The 15,707-nt window shown below is 39.6% G+C and overlaps 1 protein-coding gene across 5 annotated transcripts in view; it reads left to right on the top strand.

The window, feature by feature from the left end:
* The window catches only part of SEMA3D (semaphorin 3D), a 142,802-nt gene that overhangs the window by 74,135 nt on the left and 52,960 nt on the right, over positions 1–15,707 (top strand). For all 5 annotated transcript variants that reach the window (XM_040668203.2, XM_015295302.4, XM_015295369.4 and 2 more), the window contains 3 exons: positions 1,097–1,216; positions 5,254–5,347; positions 8,588–8,716. In XM_040668203.2, coding sequence (XP_040524137.1) covers positions 1,097–1,216; positions 5,254–5,347; positions 8,588–8,716 — 343 coding nt within the window. The remainder of the gene's footprint in view (positions 1–1,096; positions 1,217–5,253; positions 5,348–8,587; positions 8,717–15,707) is intronic.

A 15,707-nucleotide genomic window follows, 5' to 3' on the forward strand; every position in this document is an offset into this window, starting at 1 on the left:
ATGTAAACATTTCCTGGCTGTATAATAAAATTTCTTCCTTTTCTCTCCACAAATCTTGTGTTTTCTGTTGATCTGTCTGTTACCAAGGTGGAGTCCAGCTCAAAACACTCTCTCTCCTCTTGTCTGAGGAATTTCAACTTTTTATCCTAACTTATTGCCACTATTATCTTTACAGCAGACAAGGGCTAAACAACACCTCTGCTGAGCACTGGGAAAGTTCTGATACTGGTCTCTATGGAGGATTTGTGCTGATCTATTTCTGTACCTAAACAAAAGGAAAAAGACCAGAGGAGGGAATATTTGTTTTGGCATATATCATAACTCTCCCCTTTTTGCTTCCTGCACTACTTCTGCAGCTTGCCTCTCACTTAGGTGCAGGATGGTTGCTTGGACCTATGCATAGCTCATCTATTTCCTCCTAAATACCTTGTCATATCTGTTTATATTTCTTCAATTTTGGGGAAGGCTACAACATATCATAATCAACCCATGCAGCACCCTTACAGTACATGGCAGCCATCTGGACTGCTTACTAGCCACAACCAAGTTAAGGCCAGGACAGGCCTGAGCTTCCCAAAGGATCCAAATAAAAGTGACTAGCAGGATGTGGTTGGTGGAGAGAGAGGTCACTCACACAAAACATCCCACTGGAAGTATGCTGAAGCCCTTCAGATTGCCACAGAGCTTTCTATCATATAATCTTTGGTGTTAAAGCCAGTGCAGAAGCCTTAATCAGGAGCAAAGGCAGGAGGATTTGTAGGCAGACAAATCCGGTGGCTATCCGACCTCAGTTGACTGGGGATGTGTCTACAGCATAAGCTGAGCAGACGTCCTCCAATCTGCACTGTTACCACATAGCTCCTTGTGGCTGTAAACATTACAAAAGAGGGGTTTGTAAGTCTGATTGATGAACTGCTGGATACACAGCCACTGAGAAATTTTAACCATCACAACTTTGAAGTGTTTAGTAAACAATCACTACTACAGTAGTTTCAAGTTTAAATACAAGGATCCTATGGCTAAAACCTAGAGCAAGAATGTGAAAGTGAAAAATAAACATGAAAATTAACATCTCTCTCTTTTCTCTTTGCAACAGACAGACTGTGCCAATTTTATTAGGGTCCTTCAGCCCTACAACCGAACGCATGTTTATGTCTGTGGCACAGGAGCATTTCACCCTCTCTGTGGATACATTGAACTTGGCACTCACAAAGAGGTAATTTAATTTCCTCACTACTCTGATACATCAAGGGGTAACCTTTGTCTTGTTTAGCATTCATTATAGATTGGAAAATACCACATGAGTGTATAAAAAATGAACTGACAGCAGCTTGCGTAAATAACAGAGTAAATGGTGGATTTTGCAGGTCAGACAGGAACTCGTGTTCTCACATTCGATATGTGCATATCGCTTTTGAACAAAGCACTTTCCTTGGTAAGGCTTAATACACAAAGTTCTTCAAAATGACACTTCCACATGATTAAGTAAGTGAGGAGCACATTTAACCCAGATGTCCTTCTTTCTTGTAAGTCATTTCCGTGCATACTTTCTGCTTACATACACACACACACACAGTTGAAGATGACATTCGTTGTTCTATCTTCTAATGTGCACATATCTCCTGTTCCTCAGGGATGGCTTCCTATTCCTCGTGCACAAGAGTAATTCAGAATTTGTAAATGGTCTCTAAGTCCAACCTGAAGGGCTGAATCTCAGGCCTTTGCAGATGTTTTCCAGCACTGTCGCTAAGTGCTGGGTGTCCTCTGTCACTAGTGGTGAATTCCTGCACTGAAGTTAGCAGCTGATTGGACTTCATTTGCTGGTGACAAAGAAATCTCCATCCTAAGTGGTAAATGTTTGAGATGTAACCTTCACAACAGAAGCATTTTGGTGTTGTGTCAAGCAGCCACTTAGTACACAAGTCTCTTTTTAACTCCTATACATATAACACTTTGGTTATATTTATAACATTGGCTCTGCTCTTAGACAGTGTCTGGATATGACCTGTTTGGTTATTTGCCTGTAGTGCAGGCTTCCTGTGCTGCTGTAGAAATAGCTTTCCCTTTTCCTTGGATCTAAGTGAAATTGTAGATTATAAAAAGTGAGTTTTAATGATATGTTATTAAATGCAATAACCTCAAATATGTATGTATTGGATTTATGCTGATGTACGAAATTAAGGACAAATTACAGAAAAAAAAAAAAAAAAAAGTTGGGGGTGGGGAGTGGGAAGGGTTTATTAACTCTTATCCTATCTGGGACCCATGCAATCTGTGGGTTGGTTGACCAGAGGCTGCTGAAGTTACAGAGCTGCCTGAAATCTGCATGATGGTACTCTTTCCATAATAAGTTGTTAATACTCCTGGTACTGTTTGGAACAGGCTGTACAGTTGGGCTTGCAAAGAAACAACTTAGTCTTTTTTGCTTCATTTCTTTGATAATTCCAATTGAAACAACTGAAGCTTTATATCCCCTGTATCATGCTGATTCCTCATCCTGAATGATTAAGTCCACAGCTGAACTGAGCAGAACAACTCTCATCAAGAGTGTAAGGTTCTGGTTTACTTCTGGGTCATTAGTGAGCTGTCTTATTCACTCTCCCATTGTAACTTCATTTGTGATGGTTGTTCTCATCAGACATTATAAAATTATGGATTTGGCCTGATTGTTCAGTCTGGCGGTCAGTCTAGACAAGGGGGTCTGTCTCAATTAGATGTGACCAATTACCTTATGAGAGGAAATGAAAGAAGAAACCTCATATTGTATTTCCTAATCCCTTAACTGTCTCCCAGTTCTGCCTGTCCTGCACTCACTGGTTGCTCAGCTGCAGCAGTGAGCTGTTCAGTGTTCATCACTCCACACACCCCTTCTGCTGGTGCATCTCTTCTGCAACCTACTGAAACAATGACTTTGAATGGCATGAGACATATTTTCCCTTTCCTTCTGGGATTCCAAACACCATATAGCCACTGCCTGTCCAGATAAATGTGACATAGCAGGAAAGACCTGAGTCCTCTCTCCTTGAAACCTAATGACTTGAATTTGACAGGCATATGGAAAAGTCTCCTGGTTGTAGGAACTGAAGCTAGAAATCCTGTGTGGAAATTCAAAGCTTTCCTGTTGCAGATCTGTTCTTTTAGGTTTTTTTTAATCTCTGATTTGTAAGAATGGATAATGGATGTTTGGTAATTAGCAACCTCTCCAGGAAGCTGTAGTATGCTTGGGAGAGCCAGAGCCTGAGATAGTCTCACAGGGCTTTGAAAGCAGGCAGCGCCCTGCTGACCTCTGGAAGCTGCTGGAGGATCTGCCCGGTGCTCTGGTGGTTGCTGCCAATGCTGCAGAAGCAGACAGGAAAGGAGTGTGGATCAGGTGACTCAAAGCTACAGCACACACTGCTTTTGAAGCCATACAAATCCTCTACAGGATCACACAATTAAAGGGGATTAAAGTCCTAGCCTTGCTAGTGCTGAAGTCACTGCCAAAACTTCTCTTGGCTGGTGAAGAAGAGGCTTGGCCTGGCCGGTGCTCTTAGCCACAGGTCTCCAAGGGATGTTTTTTTCTTTGCAATTTTTGTCCAGACTGAAAGGAGGAGGTTAATTCTGGCTGAATGCGTGGTTATGTCCATTAATTTGTCTGGATGAAGGCTGGAGTGTTTGATGGTGATCTAGAGAGCCCTCATTCTCTTGAGAATTCCTGGACATAGAAACAGCGTCTTGGCATGTGTTATACCACAAAGGTTTTCTGAGCAGATCAGGGCTGCATTTCTTAGAACAAATGAGAATGAGACAATAATATTCTATTCTCAGTAAAACAATGCTCAGTTTTTAATATAGTGTTGTTCTTCATGAGCCCATCTCAGTAGACTGAGAATTTGGTTTATCTGATATCTCACGTTTGAGAGGATAACAAGAGTTCTTGTCTAACTATTAAATTCTTCTTTATAGCAGCTAGAATTGCTGCAGGAAATTGAATTTATCTCCATTGATTGGAATTGATTTTTTTTCCCTCTTAAGCAAGGATCTTAATTATTCAGTATCCTGGCCTCTTGTCTTCTGAGCCTATAGGGTTTAGAAGACATCTCAGTGTTTGGTTATTTATAGTCTGCTGCGTGCTTAGCATATATTGAATAAATGTGTTGTGAAGTTTAATTCTATGTGAATCTCTTTGGGTATAGTTAGCTATCATTTGCACTCTTCAGTTCTCTTGCAAGGCAAAATTATAGAAACAATTAAGTCACTTCACTCTCTTTTACATAATGTTTTAAATCATAGATCTTTCTTTTTAACTAACTTCAAAAGCTGTTCTTCTGCAATAAACATTAAACCCATAATGATTTGATTCCAGAATTCTAGTGGGATTCTGAATGTCACTTTGCATGGGAGAGTATATTAAAAACACCTCTGCAGGAAGTCTCCCTTCTCTAATAGCAACATTCTTAAAATAATCTCTCTGTACCTGCTAAGACTTTACTCGTCCTAACAACCAGTTTGCCTTCAGAAGGATACACTGTGGGTTTCAGTTACGTGTGCTTTTAGAAAACTGATGAAAGGAATATGTGAAAATGTCCAGGTGGGCTATTCCAAACTAACAAAACTTCAAAGTAATGCTTACAAAAATTGAATCAAAAATGCAAAATTTCCCACTGAAATCATAAGAAATGACTTTTAAATAATTTACTTCCATTATCTCCCTCTGTACCTTTGCTCTGTGACCCAAGCATTGATCGATGTATTTGGGAACTACAAGGAGGGATTTATTCTAATATCTCTTGTATCGTTAGCCTTGTTAAAAATAACAAGAGAGAGCGTATGCTGCTCCTATTTAAAGTGGCTGAACTGTGTCTGCCATGAACATTATTCAGCAGTTCCTGGAGAAATTTAGGAATCATCCAGAATCCCTTCTGGGTCTCCTGTTGCAACACAGTCTATCAGCACTTCCCCAAATAGACACCAGTGGCTTTTAACCACAATCCAGCCTTTACTTTGAATTGAAATGAACAATGCATGTTTTTTTTTTTCTTCCTGAAAATCATTATATTTTTTCAAGATTTATTTTTCATTATAGAGTGAGCAAAATACATTAAAATAGTGAGTGGAAAAAAAAAATCCAGATGTAAAACAGGGGATTGGACTGTAAATATCAACTCTAAACTGTGTGATCTGATACACCTTCACTTCCTTTGTTAGCAAAGCAGTTTGAGTGAGTTTTTCTCTGCAGCCATGCCAGGATAACAAATATGTGTTTATTCTCAGGAAACAATATTCAGGCTGGATACTCAGAACTTGGAGTCGGGCAGGTTGAAATGCCCTTTCGATCCTCAGCAGCCATTTGCATCGGTGATGGCAGGTAAGAAACCATCAATGTAGTTACTGAGGTCAGAGGCTCAGTAGATGTCACCAGCAGAGCTGCTCTGGCACTGCTTTTGCTTCTGATGCTGGTTTGTGCTCTGGGACCTGGGGGAACCCTTCAGTTTGCTGACACCAAAAGTTGGAAATGCATCAACACAAGCAGAGAAACCTGAGTGGCTGTGAAGTCTCTGCCAGCTGAGCAGGGTTTCATCCTCACCCAGTCATTTCTCCTTTAGCAACACAACAAAAAGACAAACCAACACATGGACAGACAAAGTTTCAAGTGTTTCTAGGGCTCTTTCTGCAATTATCAATATGTTCTGCCCTTTGAAGTCTGCTGACATCTGCTATTTCCATAAATACATTTTTGAGGCTTCTATTTACTTGAGTAGCCACTTCTGAAGCTGGAAGCCTAGGAACAAGATAGCGCAATCTGCCTGCTGCGTGCATTGCAGCACTGTGTGGTCTGACATTTGGTACCAAGGAATGTCAGCTTGACCTCTGGATTTCAAGCCACTATGAGAGCCACTTTTGTCATGGTTTGGTTCATAGCTTTGGACAATTTTCATTTAACTTGTCCATCAAGCCTATGAATACAAGATAAGAGTGAGGCACCATGACGTTTTCATTTACAGCCAAAGAGCAGTGGTGACAATGCTTTGAAGTATTGGTCACTGTGTTATAAAAAGAATATGACTAATGTTCAGTCTTTCTTCTCTGATAATAAGATAGATGATTTGTGATTCTGATCCAACAGATGGGGCAGGACTTCCTTTATTAAAAACAATAGATTAAAGTCAGTGCTTATTCTTTTCAGGGACCCCTAGTACTATTTAATGACTGTGAAGTCTATTTTTAAAATGGAATTCTAGAAACTTTATTCTTTTTTTTTTTTTTTTTGTCTTAATGCAATATAGTTCTGTGATTTATTATAGTGTTGGCTAATTCCAGTAGCACACTAGTGCATTGACTTTTAAGTTTTGGGAAATGAAGAAGCTGCTGTGCTTTGCTAACTAAAACATAATCTTCAGTATGTAACAATTTTCAGGCTAGATAAAGTTGGTAATTGGGTTATTTTAGCATCCCTTCCTGTACTATGCCTGGTATCAAGTGCTTCACTATACTGTACAAGGAGCACTGTAAAGAGTTACAGGCCTGACCAGAGAATGTGTTCTTGACCTATCTTTGGATGATTGCTTTATTTCCTAAAGTGCTAGGAGAGCAGTGTAACTCATGGATAAGATACTGCACTGGGACTCAGGGGAGCTCAGTTCCCATCTCTGCTACTGGTGAGAGGAATAGCCTTCATAGTGTTTCTCTCTATCCACTTTTATTTATCTGCAGAATGACAATAAATATTACTTGCATCCTTCAGAAAGCATTTGTAATCAGGTATAAATATGAGCTTAATATTGCCCTGTATCTCCATTCCTGTAAGTAGGTTAATGCAAGTGTTTGCATTCTTTGTAGAAATATCTAATCTGTCTTTGAATTCTACACAGCATTTTACCCCAAGTAAAACCCAATGCTATACTATATGCTATTGGAAAACCCAGGCTTTCTAACTGAAAAATCACCTGCTTGTCATCCATCTTCTGTTACAAATTACCTCACCAAAACGACTCTGGAAATAACTGGAACTTGGACTGAGAAATATCAAAAGCCATGAGAAGTGCTGAAAGCGCCTTGTCAGCAGAGCCTGGGCAAGGATGGGCATTTTCTGTTAGTCCTTCAGATTTATCGATCACTGAGTGCCTGTCAGTTAGCAGACACCAATTACCCTGCCCATTCTTCATTATGACAAATACCGTTCTGAACGCACTATTGTTCCTTTACAGAGGCGACATGCTGTCTGAAAGATGTGCTTTGCAGTACTGTCATGGAAATAATACATAAATAATAGCAATAATGAAGCAAAAAGAAAGCTGACGGATCTTTTTTTTTTGTGGGTCAGTGGTTGTGGTTTTTTGCTTAGTTTTGTTTTCTTTTTGTCTTATTTTTTAAGCATGTTTACATCTTTTGCAAATGAAACCACACAATATTTATGTTTTATATTGAATGATATTTATTCGGAGTTCACTCTCAACAAAGGGCTTCTCACTAAAATATCTTGTGAAATGTTTCCACTCGGAACATTGGAAAACCTGGAAAAGTATTTTTACGTATCATGCAGCATTTTATATGCTTATTATTTATGAATATGAACCTTTTTTATTTTTTCAAACTGCAGAAATTTCTTGTTTCAAGCCATTAAACAAAAACAAAGCTCCCCCACCTAATAAAGCTATCCTGTTATTTTTACAGAAAAAGAAAAAAAGAGAATTGTTGTAAAATGCACAGTACAATTAAAAATTTCACAGCAATACCATTTCTTTGCTTCTTTTTAGAAAAATACTGAAATTTGAAGGAAAGCAGAAAATATTGTGCAATTCTTACATTTATGTAGTTTTACAGTTCAAAAAAAGATCTCAGAAAAATAAATAGTAACTGCAGTTGTAGCAAACACCCTGTGCATTATTATAAATACCGTTTCTTTGTGAGACAATTTCTGGCTGCCTTATTCAAGCAAGATGTCTCATTTATTTTAGTAGAACAACTGACTGTGTTAAAATGATCACAGTTTGGGTCTATAGCCATATTCCTACCATTAACATGCTACATAGTTGAGAAGAATTCCCCTAGTGCCTAAATTCCTCTTTGTGAATGAAGTGTTGGGCAGAGATCCCTGCTCCAGGAAATTGCCAAGCCATGAAGTTCCTATAGTGGAGCATCCATCAAATTCCCAGCTCAAGCCCAGGAGCAGCAAAGCCACGTGTGGTGGGTCAAGGCTGGGATCAAGGCTGGCTTGAATCAGCAGATGGTTGTACCTGCATTACAGCCCGTGGGCCCATTGTCAGTGCCAATGAGGCAGGATGCTTTGTTTGGGTATGCCATTATCCTCTTAGCACTGTCCTGATTAAGGCCTGGAGGAATTTGCTTTTTTGGTTGCCTAAAATATCTGAAAATCAGACAGGGACTCTTTAATTTCTCAGGAATACAATTACAAATACTACATCCATTCAAATGTAAGTAATTTCATAAAACCACAAATCCCAACGAAGTATAAGACAAAAAAACTTTAAAGTATTAAATTAGTTCATAGGCAAATTAGACACAGGTGTTGTTCACCCAACAAAATACAAAGTTTTAATTTGTTTACTTCATATATGTGGAAACCTCATTGCTTTTTCTTTTGCAGATGAGTATCTTTATGCTGGAACAGCTTCTGATTTCCTTGGCAAAGACACTGCTCTAACACGTTCCCTGGGCCCTTCTCACGACCACCATTACATCAGAACTGACATTTCTGAACATTACTGGCTTACTGGTAAGATCCCAAACATATGCTGTTGTCATTTGCATTGTCCCTGCTTCTCTGAAGTTAATAGCCCCTTTCTTAAATAAATATATGTCCAGTAAGTATAAATATAGATATTGTATCATGGTATCTTTGGATTATGTAGCTCTTTTGGAGAAAGCTCAGTGGAACAAAAATGCACTTGAGAGAAGTGAAAATGCTAATTAAGGAAAGAGGAGGAAAGTAGGACCTAATAGTTCTTTCCGTCTTTGATCTATACATCTGTATATAGTCATGTAATTGGAATACTGTCATGACTAAAATGCTTCTATTTCCAGTCTTTCCAGTCTTGTTGAAATAATTTTTTTAAACTTTTTTTCCAATCACTTATTCAAAACTGTTCCCTAAAGTATGTTGAAATGACAAACTGAAAGTTCAGTGTTTTTAGGTAGGAGGCCTTTTTTTTTTTTTTTTTTTTTTCCCTTTTCCTTTTTAGAAGGGGAAAAATACTCTTTGTTGCTGTGAGGGTCATTTTAAAACCACTACTGGCACCCTAAAATAGCTTTCCAAGCAAAACACTGCTTTTCCTTGCCCGTTAAAAACATTCTGAGCTAGTAAACCCCTCTAAAAAACTGGCCGCATTTACACCCAGCCAGTCTCAAACCACACACAGAGTAACATGGAAAACTTCGCTCACAGGCTAACCCTGCTCAATTAAAGCATCCCCCTTTTAGTTGTCAGCTGTCTTTAAATATGCGGCAACACTGGCCCTGTTTCAGGCTGCCTGTGTAACTATGGATGCATTGTAAATCCAGGCCTGCTGACCACAGGGTTAAGTTGTCTTCCCAGCAGACAACTTCTGAAAGGCATAATTTTGCCTCTTAACTCTCTGAGACCGCAACAAGAAGAAAATGTTCTTATTTTTATTATTTCTCTGCTTCTTCTATTCCTCTACCTAAGTGGAATATATATATGTATATATTTCTGTCTAGATCTGGCTTTGTAACCACTAGATTTCTCTTGCGGGCTGGGGAGTAGAGGAAAAGCCACTTCAAGTCATTTTACCTGTCCAAATAGATGTAGTCCTGTGGACTGATAAAAGATCTCACACTTGACTCTGCTAACTTTACCTACTTTAATCTCCTGTGCTCTTCAAGTGTATGGCTCAACACCTCTCTTGTCCCACCTCTTCTCTCTCCTCCCTCTCATTTCTTTATGTCCCATAGGCCAGAACTGATGTGTTTGCAGTATGGGTGAGCCAGCATGGGTCCATCCAGGAGGCAGTTGTCTCTTATAATGTGATCTAGCATCTGATTTTATCACTGGCTGCTTTCTGATGCTTAGTATGGAAAGGCAGTTAGAGTAGCTGCTTTCCTAAGGGATGTTATGATATCCCAGAAAGAAAGATTTATTGGGAAGTACTCATAAAGAGCATCTGGTGTTATCGTTAGTACAGATCCACCTCGATGAACATTACAACAGAATGAAGGAGAGCTCAGCTCCCAGCCCAAGAGAACTTAGAGTTTAAATATCCAGTTCCAAGCATTTCTTCATGCTATTAATGTTTCTTCACGAGCAGTTTGAGACCGGGGAACAGTACAAGAATATGGAATAAACTAAAGGACTGAGAACTATTTCTGTTTTAATTTGGAGGCTGAGGTGAAGGTATGCTTTTCTGATAGACTGATTTTTCATTTCATGTTTCACAGAAGAGGAAAATCCAAGAGGGTGTACCACCTAATGAGCAATTAAGGCAGGCTAGTAACAACAGACAAGGAGAAAGCTGAGATATTCAACAACTTCTTTGCCTCAGTCTTCACTAGGGACTGCTCTCCACACAGCTCTTGAGTGAATAGTTAAGAAGGTGGGATCTAGGGGAGTGATGCCTCTTGTGTTGTAAGTGAAGATCAGGTTCGTGACCTCCTGAGGAACCTGAACATCCATAAATCTGTGGGTCCTAACGATACATTCCAGAGTACAGAGGGAATTGGCTGATGTAGTTGCCAGGTTACTTTTGATGATATTTGAAAAGTCATGGCAGTCAGGTGAGGACCCTGGTGATTGGATAAAAGGTAATATAGAAGCCATTTTTGAGAAGGGTAGAAAGGATGACTGAGGGAACAACCAACCTGTCAGCCTCAGCTCTGTGTCAGGGAAGATCATGGAGCAGATCCTCCTGGAAGCTATGCTAAGGCACATGGAAGAGAGAGAGGTAATGTAGGATAAATAGTGTGGCTTCACCAAGGGAAGGTCCTGCCTGACCAACCCTGTTGCTTTTTATGGTAGAGTAACTGCATCAGTGGACAAGGAAAGAGCCACTGATATCATGTATCTTCAGTAAGGCCTTTGACATGGTCCCTCATAACATTATTCTGTCCAAATTGAACATATGTGAATCTGATGAGTGGACTGTTTGATGGATGAGGAACTGGTTGCGAGATCATAGCAAGAGAATGATGGTAAATGGCTCAATGTCCAGATGGAGATCGGTGACAAGTAGTGTCCTTCAGGGGTCAGTATTGGGACCAGTGATCTTTAACATCTTCATCAATGACATTGACAGTGCAATCAAGTGTGCCCTCAGCAAGTCTGTGGATGGCACCAAGCTGTGGTGTGTGGTCAGCGTGCCCAAGGCACAAGATGCCATTTGGAGAGACCTAGACCGACTTGAGCAGTGCACCCAGGTGACTTCACGAGGTTCAATAAATCTAAGTGCAAGGTCTTGTGCCTGGGTCATGGCAACACGTGCTATCTGTACAAACTGGGGGATGTAAGAGTGGAGCACAGCCCTGCTGGAAAGGACTTTGAGGATGACAAGCTGGATGTGAGCCAGCAATGTGCCCTCACAGTCCAGAAAGCCAACTCTATCCTGAGCTGCATCAAAAGAAGCATGGCTAGAAGGGCAAGGGAGGTGATCCTGCAGCTCTGCTCTGTGCTGGTGAGGCTTCACCTGTAGTATTGCATCCAGATGTAGAGTCCTCAATACAGGAGAGATGTGGACCTGTTGGAGCACATCCAGATGAGGGCCACAAAAATGATGGAAAACCTCTCCTGTGAGGGCAGGCTGAGAGAGATGGGGCTGTTCAGCCTGGAGAGGAAAAAACTCGGGGGAGGCCTGATAGTGGCCTTTCAGTATCTAAAAGGGGGCTATAAGAAGAAAGGGAACAGACTCTTTAGCAGGGTCCATTGTGATAAGACATGGAGAAATTGTTTCAAAATTAAAGAAGACAGAGACTTACACTGACATAAGGAAGAAGTTTTATACAGTAATGGTGGTAAGACACTGGAATAGGTTGCCCAGAATTGTGGTGGATCCTGTGTCCTTGGGGACATTCAAAGTCAGGTTGGATCCGGCTCTGAGCAACCTGATCTAGCTGTGGATGTCCCCATTCATTGAAGGGGAGTTGGGCTAGATGACCTTTAAAGGTACTTTCAACTGAAAAGATGCTATGATTCATTCTGTTTTCACTTAAAGTGCTTCTATCCGTGACAGTTTTCAAGGAGTGTAATATATTTATATGTCTGGGCTTGAAAAACAGCTTCAGTGTATTAGATTGCAATGTCAAAATTATCCTGTGCTGAAGACCCTGTATATTCTTCAAGTGTAAACTGTTTACAGCCATATAAAATCTACAACCACCCTCTGTCTAAAACTTCTTATATAAAAACCATGCAATGTTATATTGCAAGGCACAGGTATAAATTGGATGCTTTTAATATTTTAAAATGGTCTTATTTGGAGAAAATTTTGAATGCAATATTAAATGATGGGATCAGTTCTGCAGTAAGCCAGAGGGCAGCCAGTACATTGCTAGTTTATTGTGTAGCATTCCCAATTTCATACACTTTTTGCTTTCGGTATTGGTGTAAAGAAAATATTTACTTGATTTTGGTTTTAAAATCTTCACCTCACCTAAATCCCTTTTTCTCTAAAAATACCACCCATTGACCAAGCATATGCTAGACCTCCAGGAAAAGTTGTACATACTTGAGTAATTGTACAATTATAAATAGATTATTTCTAGGCATGACTCGTGCTTTACTTTGGATAAAGACAAAATGTCTAAGTTGTTTTTTTTCCAGTGGGCTGTGGAAGTTTTGCTATAATGTACCTTAATATTTTAAAAGTTTTGTCTTTATTCCATTTCTGGAAACAAGATTATTATTTTCTGGGGGAAAGGAGGAAAAGACAAAGCATAAGGGAAAAATGTGTAGGATACCTCCCAGTTCCTTGCAGGGCATCTCTATCTTAACTAATTAAGACATGTCTTAATCTCAATGACTGAATAGCCTCTCTACAAAGGAGAAAGGGAGGAAAGCAGCTAATCTTTCCCATGACTCACACTCACACAGCTCATACTCCTGCTCATGGTGGCCCTGAAGGATGCTGCTTCTGCTCAGATTTCATCACAAAGGGCTGGAGAATCTGTTGGCTGGAGCAGCCTGTCCCAGATCCCGGGCACTGGGTGAGATGTGTGGGACTGGTGTCCTGCTCTGGAAGTCAAAGCCACCCACTGAAACTGCATGCCTGCCTCCAGATGGGACAACAGGGTACTGGACATATGGATATCCAGCTGCACATTCCTTTCTTCTTGATAGGAAGCTAAAGTCATAGATAGGATGAGTGTTTCTCTGCATGCGTTAATGTTTTTTGTTTTGGGGGGCAGAATTCATTTGTTTGTTTGTTTGTTTGTTTTTTATTTTATTTCAACTTAATCAACTTTGTCAGGGATGGATACTTGCAAACAGTGACTTTATGTTCTGAGTGCTTTGGATGGGATTCAGCTCACTGAGCTTTACAAAGGCAAAAGCTAGCATCCCATCTGAGCTCAGCCATTTCAGTTCTCTGCCTGTGATTTACAGACAGAGGTGACACTCACTCCACCTATTGTAGGAATCTGTCCTAAAATGAGATTCATTACCACTTTCCTCCTTTTCCCTTTCTGTCCTTCCCTGAGAAAGGATCTGGATGAGTTTAGGTCAGAAGCTTGGCTTATAGAGGGATAAAGGAAAATGAGGTGAGCATGGTCCTTTGTGTCTTACCATGTCCTATACTTCTGGCAGCCTGGCTGCAAAGAGCTGCTGCAGAAAGTCTCCAACTGTTCTAAGTATCTTTTCCCATTCTTTATGTTCTGGGATTTGCTGCTCATTTGCTGTCCTCTCTTTCCAGACCTAAGGAATCTTCTCTGGAGGCATTATTAAAGCACTGTCTAAAACTATTGCTAATGTTTGAAAAGTGAAATAACAGGCAGATAACTCAAAGCAAATTGAACCCTCCCTGGGGAACAGCCATAAAGGACCAGGTGTAGCAACTACTCCCAGGCCACAGGAGCATGTTTAAAGGGCATGAGCAACACCTGAATTTATGGTGGCTTCTTTCTCAGAGCTCCTGATGCCTTTATCCCCTCTTTGGTTACATGCTGTCTAGCCATGAAATTAATATGCAGGAAAACTGTCTATTGAAGTAATTAAAGAGGGACAGTGGTGTATACAGGAAAACAAATACTGGTTTAAAATGATCATCATATAATTTGTTTCCCATGCAAAGAATCCAAAAACCTAATTCACAATTGATTTAAACTTGCTTGTCTGTGTTATATGGACAGATTACAAGAGATGAGGCAAAGATGTCAATTGCAGAACATAATGTGCTTTTCAGTTCATGATCTCTTTTATTAAATTGTTTTCAATCTCTTTCTCTTCATATCTTGTACAGTATGTTTTTGTTTGGATTCTGCTTTCAACATCAGTGTTCTCCATTGTGATTTAAAATCATTAAATATTTGTGTTCCTTTAATTTGTTAGATGTTCTTCTAAATCTGTTCCAGGAATTGGTATTGAGATATTTGTTTCTGCATTTGGCGTGCCAAGCAAAGCAGTGAACATTTTTTTTCTTTCTTTCTTAAAAAACATATATACAGGGTTTTGTTCCATGAACACAGATTAAAAAAACAAAACAAAACAAAACAACAACAACTAAAACAGCAGCAACAACAACAAGGAAAACTATGTGAAATTCAGATGAATGCTACAGTAGTATTTCACACGTTTTTATATTATATGGTTATTTAAACTAACTGCATACTTTAGAAACCTTATTGAAAGTGTATTTATGTATTTTTTCATACTTAGAGATATAATCTTCAAAGTGGTTTTAAAGACCCCGAGGAGTAATTGAATATTTTCTTTAGGCTCATTTTGAAATCCTCACTTAAATTTATAGGGCCTGATGCCTGCATCATTTCATTTTTCTGCTGGCACCATTCTATATTGTTAGAATGGTTTAAAATGGAAGCAGCACAGCGGCTGTTCTGACCCATAACTTTACTCTTCTATCATGAAGGTACATAGTCAGCACTTAAACACACCACATTTTGTTGCAAATCTTTGCAGACTTTTGAGTCAATTACCCTATTTTTGTTCTGTGTGTACCATAGCGTATATTGTGTAAACTCCTTAAAGGTAATGTGAAGTAATAATAATTAGATAAAGGGTAAAAGTACAAAAATACAATAAAAGCTGATAATAGCACTCCCCACAAATCACCAATGTGTTCTGTTTGCTCTACCATCTTACGCAGTCTTCCTTTCGACTGCAGCCTTCCCACTTGTAAGGGATTTTATGTTATTGCCAAAAGAATGCATTTTGGAGTCAAGGGTCTCTTTGTACTGTATTTGCATAGCCACTTCTATTTAAAGAAAAACATAATTGATCCAAGGGCCCTCTAAAGAGCTCATATATTATAGCACGCTAAAGAATGTCTTAAAAGTCATTTCCTCAACTATTGGCTTGACTTAAGCCAGACAGTGTGGTTGCTTGCTCTGCTGTAGTCTATGGGGCCTATGGAATTTGCTTAATTTCTGATTTTAGTGCAGGAAAAAAAAAAAAAAAAAACAGTGAGCAAGGAGCAAGGACTGGAGGACACAAATGAGAGCTGAGTAAGGCAATGAAGAATATCCAGAAATAGCCAGGCTCACTTTGGCTGAGATTAGAAGTAACATAACTGCCATAGCATTCCTTG

Source organism: Gallus gallus, chromosome 1 (genome assembly GCF_016699485.2).
Source record: "Gallus gallus isolate bGalGal1 chromosome 1, bGalGal1.mat.broiler.GRCg7b, whole genome shotgun sequence".
NCBI classification, from domain to species: domain Eukaryota; kingdom Metazoa; phylum Chordata; class Aves; order Galliformes; family Phasianidae; genus Gallus; species Gallus gallus.